Source organism: Mchenga conophoros, linkage group LG13 (assembly GCF_057382185.1).
Source record: "Mchenga conophoros isolate Kocher_MC1m ecotype Shallow Benthic linkage group LG13, M_conophoros_male_GT1.1, whole genome shotgun sequence".
NCBI classification, from domain to species: domain Eukaryota; kingdom Metazoa; phylum Chordata; class Actinopteri; order Cichliformes; family Cichlidae; genus Mchenga; species Mchenga conophoros.
The window spans coordinates 8,936,769-8,953,389 of record NC_140538.1 but is presented as its reverse complement, the minus strand read 5'-3'; the positions used below and the strand labels follow the sequence as shown (position 1 = coordinate 8,953,389).

The following is a 16,621-nucleotide window of genomic DNA, read 5'->3' as shown; positions in this document are numbered from 1 at the left end:
AAACAAATCCTGAATAAATGTTCATGCCCATATTTGTAACCACCTATTCCAGCGTCATTGTGGTATTTTAAAATGCTGTATCATCAGCTTGAAACAGACTGACTTCCTCAGAGCGCCTTGCTCATCTTACAGCACGTTCATTGATAACCACTGGTTATCAACAAAGAAGATAACTTAAAATTCCTGGGTAATCATTCATGTGTGGATTCAAGTACCAAAAACTGATACATAATTTGTTTTAATATTACTGTTTAATATTTGTATTTTCAGTGTTGGCAAGAGTATTTATTTTTGGAGGAAATACGACTGAAAAAGTCGACTTCCCTTTTCGATGGCTCTTAGTGTCACGTCATGCATATTCAACCATGTATAAGTCGACTTGACTACATTTCTTTTTTATATTAAAAAGAAATGTCATTGTGGTGTCTAAAAATTAATCAGCCTGAAACGCACCGGCTTAAACGTTGCTTTTCTTTTTCAAAAAAACATAAAAATGAACTGATATTGTAAATAATTTATTATGTATTATTTATTTGCGAGTTTAGTCAATTATTTAATGATGTATTTGTTTATTTCAGTTTGACACTCTTGCTGAAAGTTTTTACAGCACCTCCTCAGCACCTTCACTTGAATAAAACGATCTCTTCCGGTCCGGTGATTAGCGTCACGTGACGGGTAGTTGCCGAGTCGAGCTCAGCTGACAGGCTCCAGGGAAGTTAGCTTTCAGCTTGTGATGCGGTAAAGCAATCCAACTAAAAGCTGATATTTTAAAAAAATGGAGCGGTACGGGTCGGACGTGGAGGTCGACGAGCAGAGGACTCCGCTGATTCGCCGGGGACGCGAAGAAGAAGTCCAGAAAGGTGAAAGAAAAAACCAAAGCATTCAGCTAACGATGCGGGCGCTTCGGTCGTTTTGTGCAGCATATGTTTGTAAGAAGCCGCGCTGATTAACTGGGAAGAGGCAGGAAAGACACATACTAACAACCTGAACAGCACAATTTTATCGTTAAAGTGGCTGGTATGTCTGACTGTAGTGTAAACCTTAAATTTAGAGTCGTCACTAACATTATAGAAGGGTTGATTTACTGAATTCACCAGCTGAGTGTGCATTTTTAGGTGTTCATGGTATTTTGCCATCTAAGACATTTAAGTTGGTCATCCACACCTGTGTGTAAACGCAGTTTATCTTTTAATGAGCATCGGTCACGAGGTTAGGCACGTCTGCCCTGGAATCGTATCATGAGACGTGTCTCTGATATGAGTCATGTCATACCTGCATACCCACTGTCAGCTCGAAGGAAAAACGGATTTTAATTGAATGCAGTGGTTTAGCTCTGAGAAACTGTGCATGCAGTGAACTCACAGTCCTGACAGAACTGACAGGGCAAGTTTAGGTTTGCCAAATGTAAACAGGATTTACTGAAATAAGCTCTGTATCATTTTGGATAAGTTCAGTCGGCTGGATAAAGGAGACCCATTTTAACAGTGACAGTGGTGTGTACTATCAGTCGTATTAGCAGGTAGTTGTACTGTATGCAAACTAAATAGACTGATTAAATGGTGAAGTGTAGTTATGAAAATAAGGTTGTGCTACAAGTTTCAGAGCTTTAACGTTGTTGTTAGGTTTGGCTTGTCATTTACTCATTTTAAGGTTGATGGTTTAATCCCCGGTTGCTACATTCTTTCTGCCAAAGCATCCTTGGGGAACCTCCTGAATCCAGAGTAGCTTAGTTCTGAAAATAAGACTTAGAATTTTGAAATTTAATGGTATTATTAGAGTTGACTTACAGATGGGGCTGAGACAGGATACCAATGCAGAAATGTATCATGATGCCTTATCAACATACTGATGCTAGAAATTGATATTATTTATTTAAAATAAACTAATTAGAATCATTACTTAAAGGATAACCAAATTCAATTATAATAATACAAAAGCACAGCATAAAAATATGAAAGGTTTTTAAGATTTGACTTATTAGGATTATGTTGTGTTCCTTTTGTTACACGGATGTTGTGATATTGTAGTATTAATACACAGACCATACGTGCAAACAGATGATTCACACTGCTGTCGTTTCTGTCCCTCAGCTCCAGCATGCGGTTCATCACGCTACGCCCTGGCATTGCTTTCCTCTTATGGCTTCTTTGTAGTCTATTCATTGAGGGTAAACCTCAGTGTGGCGATGGTGGACATGCTCAACAACACCCACCAATCAAACACCAACCACAGTGGCACAGTGTGCCCTCGCCATTCCAACCCTGCAGTTCGCAAACACAATCACACGGTGAGCCGAAATTTGACTGCAGCTATTTAATCCCACTTTAAAGTGTGTCCTCCATAGGTTTAGTCAATTTTAATAAAGTAACAATGTAGCTTGGGAGTATGTTTGCCACCTAAAGTCTTTCTAGGTCCTGAAGTTAGATTTAAATGCAAACCAGTTATATAGACCTGTTGGATTCTCAGTGGAAGTCAGTCTTTTGGTGTATAATTTCATGTACATGTAGAGGTAACAGTTTACTGATTTTACTGATAAGATTTTAAAGTTAAGGAGTTACTATTATTTGCAGGCTCCTTATTTTTATTCATGTCTGTCTGTAGGAAAATAACATACATTAGGCAGAATTATGTGAACGGGGAAACATAGTTGGCATCCAAGACTCAGTACTTTGTAAGTCTTGAATTGACATGATATCAATATCCTAAGCCCTGAAGTCCTAAAGTTTCTAATCTATCCCCTCATAGGCCAGTGTTTACAACTGGGACTCAGAAACACAGGGATGGATCCTGGGCTCTTTTTTCTACGGGTACATCCTGACACAAGTCCCTGGGGGCTACCTGGCTGGCCGCTTTGGACCAAAATGGCTGATGGGCTTTGGGATCCTGGGGACTGTAATTTTTACACTGCTTACCCCTGTGGCTGCTGACCTGGGTGCAGGCTACCTCATTGCTGTCAGAGTGCTGGAGGGGATTGGCGAGGTAGGGGATCAGAATGAAGATGTTGAAAACGGAGCTGAATGCATTTGTGCAGACCTGTTTTATGAACCATAATCACTATCTGTGCTGCAGCCATAAGATTTGCAAATGGCAATAAAATTCATGTGACAGTCCTGAAATGGTTTCCAGGAATAGTTAAGCTAATATTTGGCTATGCTTAAGTGTCATCTGTGCACTTCTCTTAATGTTCCTGATGTGTTTGTCCTCAGGGTGTTACATTCCCAGCAATGTACACCATGTGGGCAGCCTGGGCCCCACCGCTGGAGAGGAGCCGACTTCTCACCATTTCCTACATTGGTAAGACTGCAGCAAGAGCTAGACTGTCAACATAAAGACAAATTGCACTTTTAGCCTATTTTATGCATTTTTTTTTTTTTAATTTCAGTCTACAGCTGATCACTTGAAAAATATTACATTAAGTAAAATATGAGCACTTGGCCACACTAACCTTTATCATGAATATTTAAGCTGCTGGGCTTAGGCTTCTCTTGCAGACCAGCATCTGTCCTTTAACTATTCATGTCCACCTGCCACTTTCTGTTTGTTCTTTCTTCAGTAGTTACACAAACCTACTTATTTTCTCTTCCCAGGAGCACAGCTGGGGACAGTAATAAGTCTTCCTGTATCTGGTGAAATCATCTTTTACCTGGACTGGACCTATGTCTTCTATATATTTGGTAATACATGTAAATTATACTATTGATAGTCGAGTTTAGGAAGATTTGTTTTAAAGGAAAAAAAAAATTCTTATTCTCACAGTTACTTTGTGCAGTAGTTGCTCTAAGACAGGGGTCAGCAACCTTTAACACCCAAAGAGCCATTTGGACCCGGTTTCTACGGAAAAGAAAACACTGGGAGCCGCAAATACTTTTTGACATCTAAAATGAAGATAACACTGTGTATATTGTTTTTTTTACCTTATGCTTTGTATAAACAGCTATAGTGTGAAATCCATGAAGTGCTACGGAGAAAATTACATTTTATCTATGTAATGAACACATTTTTAACCCTTAAAAAATAATAACAAAAAAGAAAGTCAACTAGTTGATGGTCTCTTTTAAATGAATTAAAAAGCTGAACTTATCCATTAGCAAACAAAAACAGTGAGCCGTCATCCTTATATCGCCTTCTGGGCTATCGGAGTGTAGCGTGGCCTTGACCAGAATTTAAAAAATAATTGGAAAAAGCACTATGCTCCTAAAAAATTAAAAATAAATATTTTCAAAATATCTGCATATTTGTTTAACCTGGTTAACGTGCTTCGCGGGGCATGGCTCGCAGTGCCGCTGCAGGAGAGGCAGACGTACCTGAGTGTCATCCACAATCACGCCTCACCGGCTTGCTCTCTCTGCTGTTGCTTGTATGTGTCGGGCTGTGAGCTGGAAAGCTGCAGCCGGCTGTGCGTGTGAAAAGTGATCAATAAAGAGATGCTGAAGAGCATGTTCATGTAAACATCGTCGGGTCTGCCGTGATGTGTTTACAATCGGACTTCTGCTCCTGAACCTCTGCACACAGCGTCTGCTGTACGATAGGGGCTGTGCGAAGTCATTTTCATCTTTACGCAGGACTGTAAGCTGTCGTCTGTGAGGCGTGAGCGGTGTTTGTTTTTAACATAGTTCATGGTGGAGAATAGCTGCTCACATATGTATGTTGATCCAAAGATCGACACTCCACAAATTAGGCATACTGGTAGGCCGCTCTCGTCAGAAGTAAATACAAATGAATCTGCCCAGGCATCATTAAATGTTGTATTTTATTCAGATATTTTTCTTTTCTTACATTTCTCCATACTTGGCCTACTGAGGGCTGAAAGTCTCGGTAAATGCACAGCGTTTCAGCGGGTATACCGGCTTCCACGAGTGTGACGCTTATTTTGAGCGACGAAAAATAATAAAATATAACTTTATTCTGATCTTGAAATACAAAAATAATCTTCCAAGTTAGAACTACAAGTTTTAAAAAAGAACTAACACAAATAAAATCCACTTCAGTTAAATACTTATAATTTATTTTTCCAAACCATGCAGAGCCGCAATATAAGGACTAAAGAGCCGCAGGTTGTCGACCCCTGCTCTAAGAGGTGTTTTGTACAAATTTTACCTCAACCTGATTTCATATTTTGTTTATGTGAGTTATTTTTAACAGATTTGTCAGTTTGTTGTTATTATTTAGAATAGCATTCTTTGATAATGGTTGGTATTGTGAATTCGTCAGTGATCAATTTGCTTAAAAACTCTGAATTCACATTGCAGGTAATTTTTTAAAAATCTTGTCTTATGTAAACATGCTACAATGCCTAACACATACTGTCAGCTATGCTTAAAGAGGTTCTTACGTATCAGTCTGAACTCAAATGACTTGTTTGTTGATTAGTCAGCACTTCTTCACAGTGCTGTTTAGCAGCTGTCTCTAGCATCTGTTCCTCTTTGACAGTGGAAATAACAATTTAGAAAATGGAAAGAAGAAAATGTATGCATAAATGGAAACAATGCAGAGGTCTGATTTTTTTTTTTACTTGGAGCTTTTACTTCTACCAAACATATGTCAGATGTAAAAGTCCCTTAAGGCAAGACAGAGATAATGAGATACTCAGACTTCAGTTCAGTTTCAGGAACAGACAACCAAACCACATTCCACATATTTGCTTACTGGATAAAGGCACTCATATGATGGAGGATTTATGCTGGATGAGTGTAGGTCACCAGTGTTGCTTTGTGGTTTGCTCAGGTGCTGTCGGACTGGTGTGGTTCGTCCTGTGGGCTTTTTTCGTCTTTGACAGCCCGAATACCCATCCACGAATATCAGAGCAGGAGAGACTCTATATCACCTCCTCGCTCAAGAATGAGGTAACAGTAGTAACATGATAACAGGTTGTAAATTTTAAAAAAGAAGCAAATTCTCTTACATTAAAGAGCAGCTTTAATATACACTTATTGCATTGCTCTTAGTGCTTGCTGCAGCGTGTTGGCAGGCATTTCCAGTCCAGTCCAGTTATCTGATTCTAATGTTACATAATATCAGTGTATTTCATCATTTTACTTTATCTGTTCTTGTCAAAATACCTGCCATGAATCTGCATTACTGGCACTGCGATGGTGAGCATGTAGCAGCTGGGAGCCCTAGTATGGCTGGATAGACTGCAGTGGCTTTAACCTCCTAGGACCTGGCGTCCACATATGTGGACATCACATTTTGGGTTATTTAGACCAAAATACTCAATTTTGCTCTGCAAGGGCCTGATATCCACCTACAAGGACATTATACTGCTACTGTTCTATCAAAATTTTAAACGAATATCCTCAGATGTGGCTCTTATTTTTCTTAAAAACAAAATAAGGAAAAAATTCATCTGGCCCCAATATGCCCAAATATCAAAGAGAAATTAAAAATGCATGCTGTGGAAGAGTTCGGGTCTCAGGAGGTCAAAGCTTCATCAGCACAGCAGTGACATTTTTTGCGCAGCTTCATCTTTTCTTTAGTCTTTGGTGAACATCAAGGTTGTTGTTTCAGATGTGTTTTCGAAGAAATTCTAATGAACTTCTTCTGTTATTTCTTCATCCTACTTCTACATTCACTTTGGTCCAGCTGTCCACCTCGGCGAGCAACATCCCCTGGCGATCCATAGTGACTTCGATGCCGCTGTTGGCCATTGTTGTGGCTCACTTCTCTTACAACTGGACCTTCTACACCCTCCTCACTCTGCTGCCAACCTACATGAGTGACATCCTGGGATTTAGCATACAGCAGGTGAGAAACCACATTAGTTTAAATCAATACCAGAGTGACTTTAAAGAGGACTTGCTCTCATTTTAAGCTGATTTTTATTAGATTTTTTTAAATTCTGGAACTCTAGAGTATGAGTCCTAGTAAAAAATGTATGTGTATTATTTATATGAAGCTCTTATGGAGCCTTTTGATCACAGGGATTGTAAATACATACACTAACCTCTATATCTGATACTTTAGCCATGCTTCATAGGAAAAGCCATAATTGCAATAGTAAATATTTAACAGAAAATATAGAAAAGCACGATAGATCCCCTTTAAACTTGGGACAAAAGGTTAGTTTGTTTAGAACTCCAGGGAGATGAACCAGTAAAGTAGAAATGACTAACTGCAATACTAAAACATTCAACATCCTTGGTTAATCGTTGTCTTCTGAGAGTACATGAAAAAGTAAAAAATAAAGTCTCCCAGTAATGAAATGATTGTAATTGTCTGTTCCCAACAGAATGGTTTTCTGTCGGCTCTGCCTTACTTGGGATGTGCTGTGGTCGCTGTGCTGAGCGGCCAAATTGCCGACTATCTGCGAGAAACCCGCAAATACCGCACTGTCATTGTCAGGAAGTCCTTCACCCTCATTGGTAATTCATGACAGTCACTGCTGAATCCTCGACTTTTAACTGACTGCAGGCTCTTGACATCAAAAATATTACCAGTATTGCTACTTCACAGTTGTGTTGTTTCTGTAGGGATGATTGGGCCTGCAGTGTTCCTGGTGGCAGCAGGTTATACAGGCTGTGACTACACCTTGGCTGTGACCTTCCTCACCATCTCCTCTTCTCTCGGAGGAGTGTCGGCATCTGGCTTCAACATCAACCACCTTGACATTGCTCCTTCGTAAGAATAACACCTCAGAAAACTGTTGGATGCTACTACTACTAATAATAATGATAATACTTCAGTCATTTTAATTTTGAATCATTTTCAGTGTGAAGATGAGAGATTATGGTTATAAATGTGTAATTCAGTGTATCTTCAGGTTCAGATATCTTTGACATATTGAAGTTTCCCTCTGGCCTGTTGTTATCAAGATAATAATTTTAGGCATCAACATAGCCCATGAGATAATGGAGGATATTTCTTTTTATAAATATAATTACATTTCATTATCAGTGTAGCAACATTATGTACTACATAGTGCTTTTATCGGGTTTATTACTCAGGACTTAATGTTTTTATTTGTCTCTTTAGATATGCCGGTATTCTCCTAGGAATCACCAACACCTTTGCCACCATCCCTGGCATGGTGGGACCAGTCATAGCAAGAGCTCTGACTCAGCAGGTAAGAAACATGTTCAGCAACGATGTAACTAACCAGTCCTTTTTTTTGTTTGTTTGTTTCAAAAGTAAAGTCTGGAATCTAGATTAAACATACACATAGAGTACACAGTATCTTTATAGCTGCGAGTAAAGAGGTAGTGAATGGTAGCAGTAAACTTTATTGGATTTTAATATGTAGTGTGCTGCTGCTTCATACAAAATGAGGACACTCTGGGTGTCCTGACAGATGGTATCCTTACTTTAGCATAATGCTTCATTTCCTCTGTAATTGGTTTAGTAAGTACAGGATTAAGGTGTTTAAGGTTTGGCCAATAGGGGGCACCAATAGTCCTAGAAAGGTAACTAAGTGTTACATTAGACCGGAGAAGAGCATACTACATACCTGCATGCTATGTTCAGTCAGTTAATCTAAATTATATTAAATCTGTAATCGTATGTAATCATTTTACACCATGCACGTGACAATAAAACAGCTTAGTAGTGATATTTAATCAAATAAGGCCTTTTCTGTATGTTAACACTAACTGTGCTAATGGTCCTCTAGAACACCATCGAAGAATGGCAGATTGTTTTCTACATTGCTGCTGCCATCGACGTGTTTGGGGCAATATTCTACGCTGTGTTTGGTAAAGGAACAGTGCAGTCCTGGGCTGTCCACACATCTTTTTATCATGCAGACTGAGACATGAGACCCTTTCGGGTTAAATTTTCAGATTTGTCCGGTGGGCAAGTTTCAAACATGAGCTCATTTGGTGGGTAATTTAAGGGAGAGATGTGTTCTAGCTGTATTCATCATGGTCGGATAAGTGTGTAATTGCCATGATATCTTGGAAAGATGTTCCTTAATGTGGCTGTGGGTACATGGTCTTGAAACAGATGAGCCCAATGTCGGTGATTTTAAAAAAAGAAAGTTGTAGCTGTACCTACTCAAATATATTATTTCTCAGAGGAAGAAATCAACATATGCTTTCCCAAGAAGTATCAGAGGAAGCTTTCATTATGAAGCCAAACGGGCTTGCTGGTATGTGGAGGGGGGGCAATGAGATTAGTTAGTTATGAAGCTACAGGCTGCATAACTAACTATAAAGGCCGGCTAATGTACATCAACTTTGATATTTACAGATAATAATGCATTTTAGATATTAACTCATTATAAATAAGCTATGGAAGAAAATCATTCCACTGTAGGTGGTTTTGTGGATTCAACCTGCTATACCCAATGGTTCCTTTTTACAGAAGGGACAGTTTTAAATGCCTCAGTAAATCCTTAAGTTTTACATCCAGTACACACCGATGCCCACCAAAAATTTTTTTTTTTTTTAAATCTGTTACTTTGTAGCCCATAATGAAGTGCCAGTAGGCTTTATAGTGAATTTTAAAAATCCCAAACGTTTTAAATTCAGCATTATGACTATAGTGTACACTTTTTTCAGGGATGATGCCTTAAAAATGTCTCCAAGCATTTTATCCTTTTTTCTTAGAGAAATGTACTTTTTTTAAAAATGATTACTTGTAATATGGGGCAGTGTCTTGAGCAATGTTCCCTCTAAGCTGAGCGCGTGAGCAATCGCGCACTGCTGACATGGTCTCCCCACACAGAAAATCTGTGCTGCGCACAAAAAAAAAATAAAAAAAATCTAACCTGAATTGGAATGAAAGTAAATACATGTATTTATTTTATTTTGCTGATTTTCTATGCGCGGAGACTGTCAGCAGTGCACGATTGCTCACGCGCTCAGCTTAGAGGGAACAGTGGTCTTGAGTTTTCAGGTTCACAAGCCAACTCTTATTTGAGATAGCAGGATTTAACGTCACACGGGTTATGATCTCTCCAGTACATCTCTCCAGTATTAATAAAGGGACTTGGCTTTAAATTATTCCCCGAATTCTCAGGTATCTTAAATCTTACAAGGATTTAAAAGGACGTTTGTTTACTTTTAAATTTTGATTAAGCTTATCACATGGAGGCATATTTCCTCAAGTTTTAAGTGTCAGTGTGGTGATCGCCTTCTTTCAGTGTCAATGACAGATTTATTTTTTTCATCATATTTGCACACATTATACATTATGTACAATTTTCTTTCATACATAATCTCAGTTAAGAGGTAAATCCAAGCTAAGCTGTAAGGTTAACATTTTGTCTTTGAAATTTCCGAATATTTATAATGTGCCTTACTGCTTAAGTTCAAAAGGGATCAGCAATGCAGGCTCATTCTTTTGAGTTCTTTTTGTTACTGACTTCATTTATTTCAGTTGTTATTGTGCTTTGTTTGCACAGAGAATAAAGGGACTAAATTGTACTAAGTAAAAATCATTGTAAAATTCCTCTTTCAAAACATTTGAGAGAAATGTTTTAAATTGCTGTGGTATAAAGACTGTGTAAATCAGATCTTGTGTTGGGGTATTATTTCTTTATCTCCTAGAACACCTTTCACATTAACTAAGAATAATGTGGTTTTACATACTTAATAATTTTAAGTAGCTCAAAGTTGCCTAAAAACGAGCCCTATGCGACTTAATCTGCTTTCTCTCCCATCATCTGCCTCCTTCTCAACCTGGCATCTTCCTGTCACACCAACCCTCTGCATGTCTTCCTTCACTGCACCCACAAACCTCTTCTATCCTCTACTTTTTATTTTTGCCTCTTACGTCATTTCCAAAACGCTCAGCCTGAGCTGTCCCTCTGATTATACTAATTTCTAATCCTCGTCGCTGGTAGCATCCTCTCAATCCAATTTCCTAAAAGACTCAAAAAACTTTGAGTTTTCAGCCTTGACTTGTTTTATTCTAAAGATTAGTAGATTACATTTGGGGACCAGTCATACATTTGTGAGGGTTTAGAGCAGGGAAAATGCCAGTTATACTCATGAGAAAAAACATGGGGGAAAAAATGGCAAACAAATTAGTCAGGTTAGTGCACAGGTTAACCGTTTTGTCTGCTTTTAACCCTCAATTCCTGCACCCATTAAGTCAATTCTCTATAGTCACACAATTGTCCTTAAAAGGTGATACTGCTTAACTAAATATACGTTTGCCTGGAAGTGAAAACATGGAAATATCATTTAACGCCTCTATGTTTAACTGCTATTTTTTAATGCCACTGCACTTTAACGTAATTGGCAGAGACGTTAAGCACATAACGTCTTTTAATCCAACTAGAGAGCGGCTGGAAAGGTGAGCCCTTCACCTGCTGCTTACTGCAAACCTTTAAGAGCGGAGCTGTCACTCATTCCTGATATCTCAAAGTCAACTAATGATAGCAAAGCAACAATAACGACAACCGCCTTGTTTATGTATACTATGCTAATTATTAATGAATGCAAAGTCTTGAATTTTAAATGCGCATTTTCCTTCCCTTGAAAAGCCACGATTAAGTTATGCGTCGGGAATTACCGATCATTGAAGCTTTCTGCAGACATTAAAGCGCATATTAACTCGCCGGTGTGTCCGACAATGGATGCTGATATTTGTGCCCTATAATAAACTCGTTTACGTTAACTCGTCGTTGTGATGCTGTGCAACGGCGGGTGCGCGCAATTACGCAACACCCCCGCCTGTCCTGCGAGCTATAACCGGATCAGCGTCTCCCCTCAGCCTATCCGCGCCTGCAGCCAACCTGACACCGGCCAGCTCTCAGGTACGACGCAGTACACGATATAATGCATGAAGTGGACTTTATTTTATCGATTTATTTTTTGATGCCAGCAGTCAATTATCTGGGCCTGTTTTTATTTTTAGCGGTTCTGTGTGTGGGGATACTGTGATGCAGGACAGGCGGCTGGTAGTTAATGCGCATCCAGGCTTCAGTAAGCGGGCAGATAACAGAACATGGCGGAGGGTTGACATTTCCGTTAATTCCTTCAGACATTAGATTTAGTGCAATACTTTAGATTTTTCTGAAGCTCCGCCCTCTGTTTCTATAGGTTTATTTTTTTAACCATCTTTTAGAAGTGAAAGCGCACTGCGGCAGCCGCTGTGACGTTATCTGTGAAGGATGAGTTAAACGCGCGCATGTAGATGACTGTCCTTGCCCTAAGTTCACCTGAGCAAGATCATGTGGGGATACATATTACAGTTGGATTAAGCTACTTGACGTTCAGCCTGCTGCAGAGTGCATTCAGACTAAATATGTCACACGGGTTTGGTTAAACAAAACTTCGCAGTGCATGTGTGAAGCCTAATGTTCAGGGTCATCACCCCGTCACCCCCACAGAGTCTTTAACAGTACCTGTTTCCCTTTGCGTGAACCTGTGCACAGTGCACTGCAGTGTCTGAGTAATGGCTGCTACACTGTTAGTAGACTAGACCTGACAAAATGGTGGATTCTGGCTGGGAGGGAAGCTGTACTGAGTCTGTGGCTGTGAAAAAGAGGATGGTGCTGTGAAATATCATCTGAGCTACCTGGATGTGTTGGTGCACAGAGTGGTGAGAACAGGAGAAGCATGTGGATGTGAAAGAGGAGAGCAGGGGTGTGGATGGATGGAGGGATAGAGTAAGAGAGGGAGGAGTGTTGTGTGTTCTGTGCAGTTCACTGATATCCTCCCTAGTCCTCGGAGTCTTCTGAGATGCTAAAGAAAACACGTACTGACAATCAAGAGCCTTCTTCTTAGCAAATCTGAGCCCAAGTTACTTTCACTTTACTCCTTTGAGCAGTATTTTAATGTAATTACAAATTCTTCCTGCACCAGCTGAGATTCCCACTCCAGTATTTTTCCACAGAGCCATGCAATACCTTGAATTTCTGCCAGCATAATGTTGAACCCTATGGTGTTTAATTACACAAACAAGTCTGGGCTATTTTCCACCATCAAATAATATGTTATTCACTCACAACAAGCCCATTTCACTATATGTCAGTCACAACAGCTAGTTCATCAATCCATTGCTTCCTGACTGTAACTTAACCCTGGCTTTAGCAGACAGACTGCCTCGTGACTTCTGCCAGCTCCAGTCATCATGGGAAAGGAGAAACTCCACATCAACATCGTGGTGATTGGCCACGTGGACTCTGGCAAGTCCACCACCACAGGCCACCTTATCTACAAGTGCGGAGGCATTGACAAGAGAACCATCGAGAAGTTTGAAAAGGAAGCTGCTGAGGTAAGGAGACGGGAGAGGAAGACGACCTCTTTAACTGCCCGCCGCTCTTCACATATTAAGGCAGAAGCCATGCGGATCAAATAGAAATTGACACAATAGAAGCTGTTTGAGTTTTATATAATTTAAAAGAGATTAAATTGTTTGCAAAAAAGTCTTGAAGGTTAGTGTTGCTTGTGTCCCAGATGGGGAAAGGATCATTCAAGTACGCCTGGGTGCTGGACAAGCTGAAAGCTGAAAGGGAGCGTGGCATTACCATCGACATCTCACTGTGGAAGTTTGAAACTAGCAAATACTACGTGACTATCATCGATGCCCCGGGTCACAGGGACTTCATCAAGAACATGATCACCGGGACCTCTCAGGTGTGTAACATGAGGATGCTAGGCCACTATGAAGTATATTAGCTTCTGTATTGCATGTTTTAAGGTGCTTTTGCAAGCTTGTGTACACAAAGTGCATCACTTGCTATTACATTGAAGTATTTCAGTTGCCATTAGTGACTATCGTAGATGTTGAATTTGGTGTAGAAATTATTACAGTACATTACATTACAGTATTAGCATCCAATAGTGGTAGTATTTCAAAGTTACTGAGGAATCCTACTAAAGCTGCATCCACTGCATTTTTAGGCAGACTGTGCTGTGCTGATTGTGGCAGCTGGCGTGGGAGAGTTCGAAGCAGGTATTTCCAAGAATGGACAGACTCGGGAGCACGCCCTCCTGGCCTACACTCTCGGAGTGAAGCAGCTCATTGTGGGAATCAACAAGATGGACTCTACGGAGCCAAACTACAGCCAGAAACGTTACGAGGAGATCGTGAAGGAAGTGAGCACCTACATCAAGAAGATTGGATACAATCCTGACACGGTTGCCTTTGTACCCATTTCCGGCTGGAACGGAGACAACATGCTTGAGCCCAGCCCTAATGTAAGTACTAAAACAAAGCATAGTTATGCAAAAGCCAGGATGTGGCCCATCATTTGAATATTCATTTGTTTGACTGGTGCCGTGGATAGAAAGCTGTAGCTCAATACAGCTCTTGGACAAACTCAAACATGATCTGTCAAAGAATCTAAACAGAACTTTTTCTCTAATTTCCCTTTCAGCAGCTATAGATATAAATAAGAAGTATTTTTCTTCAACATGAATCATAGTGGTGTTAGCTAGGGAAAAAATAAAATGCAACTTTCTGCTAGTTAAATTAACTTCTTCATAAGATCAAGACGCGTCATTCATTCATTTAAAAAGTGACAAAAAATGTCCTGGAGGTTAAGAAACCAATAAAATGTTCTGTTATTATTTTCATTTAGAATTGAAATTATTACTGTATAAAATTGTGTATTATCATTTTTTCCTTCTTTCCTCTAGATGACATGGTTTAAGGGATGGAAAATAAATAGGAAGGAAGGTAATGCGTCAGGAACCACACTACTGGAGGCTCTGGATGCCATCCAGCCCCCCACCCGTCCAACAGACAAACCTCTACGTCTTCCCCTGCAGGATGTCTACAAGATAGGAGGCAAGTGGTGTACAAATAACATATGGATAAACTTTTAAGATACTTTGGGAATAAAGGATAGTTATGACATTTCAAAACATGGAAAACCACATACCTTTTTCAGTAGAGAACTGAAACACTTTTAGTTTGCTTTACTCTGCTTTACTCTGACCTCTTTTGCAGGAATTGGAACAGTCCCCGTAGGTCGTGTGGAAACGGGATTACTGAAGCCTGGAATGGTGGTGACATTTGCCCCTGTCAATGTGACTACCGAGGTCAAGTCTGTAGAAATGCACCATGAGGCACTGAGCGAAGCCCTACCCGGTGACAACGTTGGCTTTAACGTCAAGAACGTATCTGTCAAGGATATTCGCCGTGGCAATGTTGCTGGTGACAGCAAGAATGATCCACCACAGGAAGCTGCCAACTTTACTGCTCAGGTAGATACAAGATTTGGATGTAAAAAATCCAATTATAGTAGAACGAGCACATGCCTTAAATTCATCTCCATCTAATGTCAGAACTATTTATATTCTCAATCCTCAAGGCAGATAAGAATGTGTTCAAATAAGACGACAGCAGAAAAACTAGAAATAAAAAAAACAAGAAAGCTTTTCTTGCGGTTATTAATAAGGCACTGATGTTGTCCCTTTGCTTTGCAGGTGATCATCCTCAACCACCCAGGCCAGATCAGCGCAGGTTATGCTCCCGTGCTGGACTGTCACACTGCTCACATTGCCTGCAAGTTTGCAGAGCTCAAAGAAAAGATTGATCGCCGCTCTGGCAAGAAGCTGGAGGACAACCCTAAATCCCTAAAATCTGGAGATGCTGCAATTGTAGATATGATCCCTGGCAAACCAATGTGTGTCGAGAGCTTCTCTGAATATCCTCCCCTTGGTGAGTTCAAGTAGTTCCTAGAGTTTCAAGAGCTTCCCTCATCAAAAGGCATCGTGGCTCCACTTTGAAGTCATGCGATATTTTATGATGAACTCAAACGTCTTTTATTCTTCACTTTGCAGGTCGTTTTGCGGTGCGTGACATGCGTCAGACTGTGGCTGTCGGCGTGATTAAAGGTGTGGAGAAAAAGGTCTCCACTACTGGTAAAGTCACCAAGTCTGCCCAGAAGGCCCAGAGGAACAAATGAATGTTGTGCTACTCTGCCGACCCCAAGGTCTCCCAAGGCAGGACATCAGTCATCCAACTTCATCCTAGAATTGGCTACTTCAACTTAATAATTAAAGACTGGTTAATCATCACAATGCATCGCAAAAGCATTCGAAGGAAAGAAAAACACTTAGCTCTTTAGTCCTTGAGGCAGCCCTCCTGGTTCCATTTCAGTGGTTAGATTACCATTAAGTACAGTGTAACATCAACATGTTTCAAATGTGTGCACTGTTGATTCGCGTCATGGAAACCCTATTCTGTGCTATTTAGACATCTAATAATTAGAGATACTGCAACCTATCACCTCTCTAGTTCAATGGAGTGTAGGTTCTGAACTCTTTACATGATATTATATGTTGTCCTGCTTTTAGTGTTTGTTTGCAACTATATGGCGCTCTCTAGGAGCAAGGAGTCATAACTGTGTCCTTCTGTGTAGTGGAGTAGTAGAGAATTTGTTCTGTTTAAGCTTTAAAAAGAACTTAAAACAAAAAAAGGTCAAAAATTGTCCTCCCAGGACTCTAGTCCACATGTGGACTCTTAAAGCACTTTGATTGGCATTTTGCTAATTTTGCACTTGCACTTGTAGTTTAAATTGGCATAAGCTATAGCACCTTATTGTAAGATGGCATGAGCCTCTTTGTAACATTAAACATATTTCAACCAAAATGTGCTGCCTTTAGCAGTTTTTCCCCCCTTCTGTGTAAAGCTGTGAGAGCAACAGTTGTGTTGAAATTTAAGATTCTTAAAATATGACACAATATCTGCAATACACCTTTCTATCCACAAGATGTAGCTATTG

The 16,621-nt window shown here is 40.0% G+C and overlaps 2 protein-coding genes across 3 annotated transcripts; both read left to right on the top strand.

The window, feature by feature from the left end:
- The first annotated feature begins 678 nt into the window (after positions 1–678).
- On the top strand, positions 679–10,450 carry slc17a5 (solute carrier family 17 member 5). The gene is made up of 11 exons (XM_085296282.1): positions 679–860; positions 2,091–2,287; positions 2,746–2,979; positions 3,207–3,294; positions 3,588–3,674; positions 5,725–5,843; positions 6,583–6,744; positions 7,229–7,361; positions 7,470–7,617; positions 7,972–8,062; positions 8,606–10,450. The coding sequence occupies exons 1-11, from the start codon at positions 776–778 to the stop codon at positions 8,741–8,743; spliced, it is 1,482 nt and encodes a 493-aa protein (XP_085152408.1). The 5' UTR covers positions 679–775; the 3' UTR covers positions 8,744–10,450.
- Positions 10,451–11,577: 1,127 nt separating this feature from the next.
- Positions 11,578–16,488, top strand: eef1a1a (eukaryotic translation elongation factor 1 alpha 1a). 2 transcript variants are annotated; one of them, XM_085296284.1, is made up of 8 exons: positions 11,578–11,698; positions 12,978–13,161; positions 13,344–13,523; positions 13,791–14,087; positions 14,529–14,679; positions 14,842–15,098; positions 15,321–15,555; positions 15,678–16,488. In XM_085296284.1, exons 2-8 carry the CDS (start codon positions 13,018–13,020, stop codon positions 15,800–15,802), a joined length of 1,389 nt encoding a protein of 462 aa, XP_085152410.1. In that variant the 5' UTR covers positions 11,578–11,698; positions 12,978–13,017; the 3' UTR covers positions 15,803–16,488. The 2 variants fall into 2 exon arrangements, with proteins under 2 accessions (XP_085152410.1, XP_085152409.1); XM_085296283.1 differs by having other exon boundaries at positions 11,588–11,698; positions 12,981–13,161.
- The last annotated feature ends 133 nt before the right edge of the window (positions 16,489–16,621 follow it).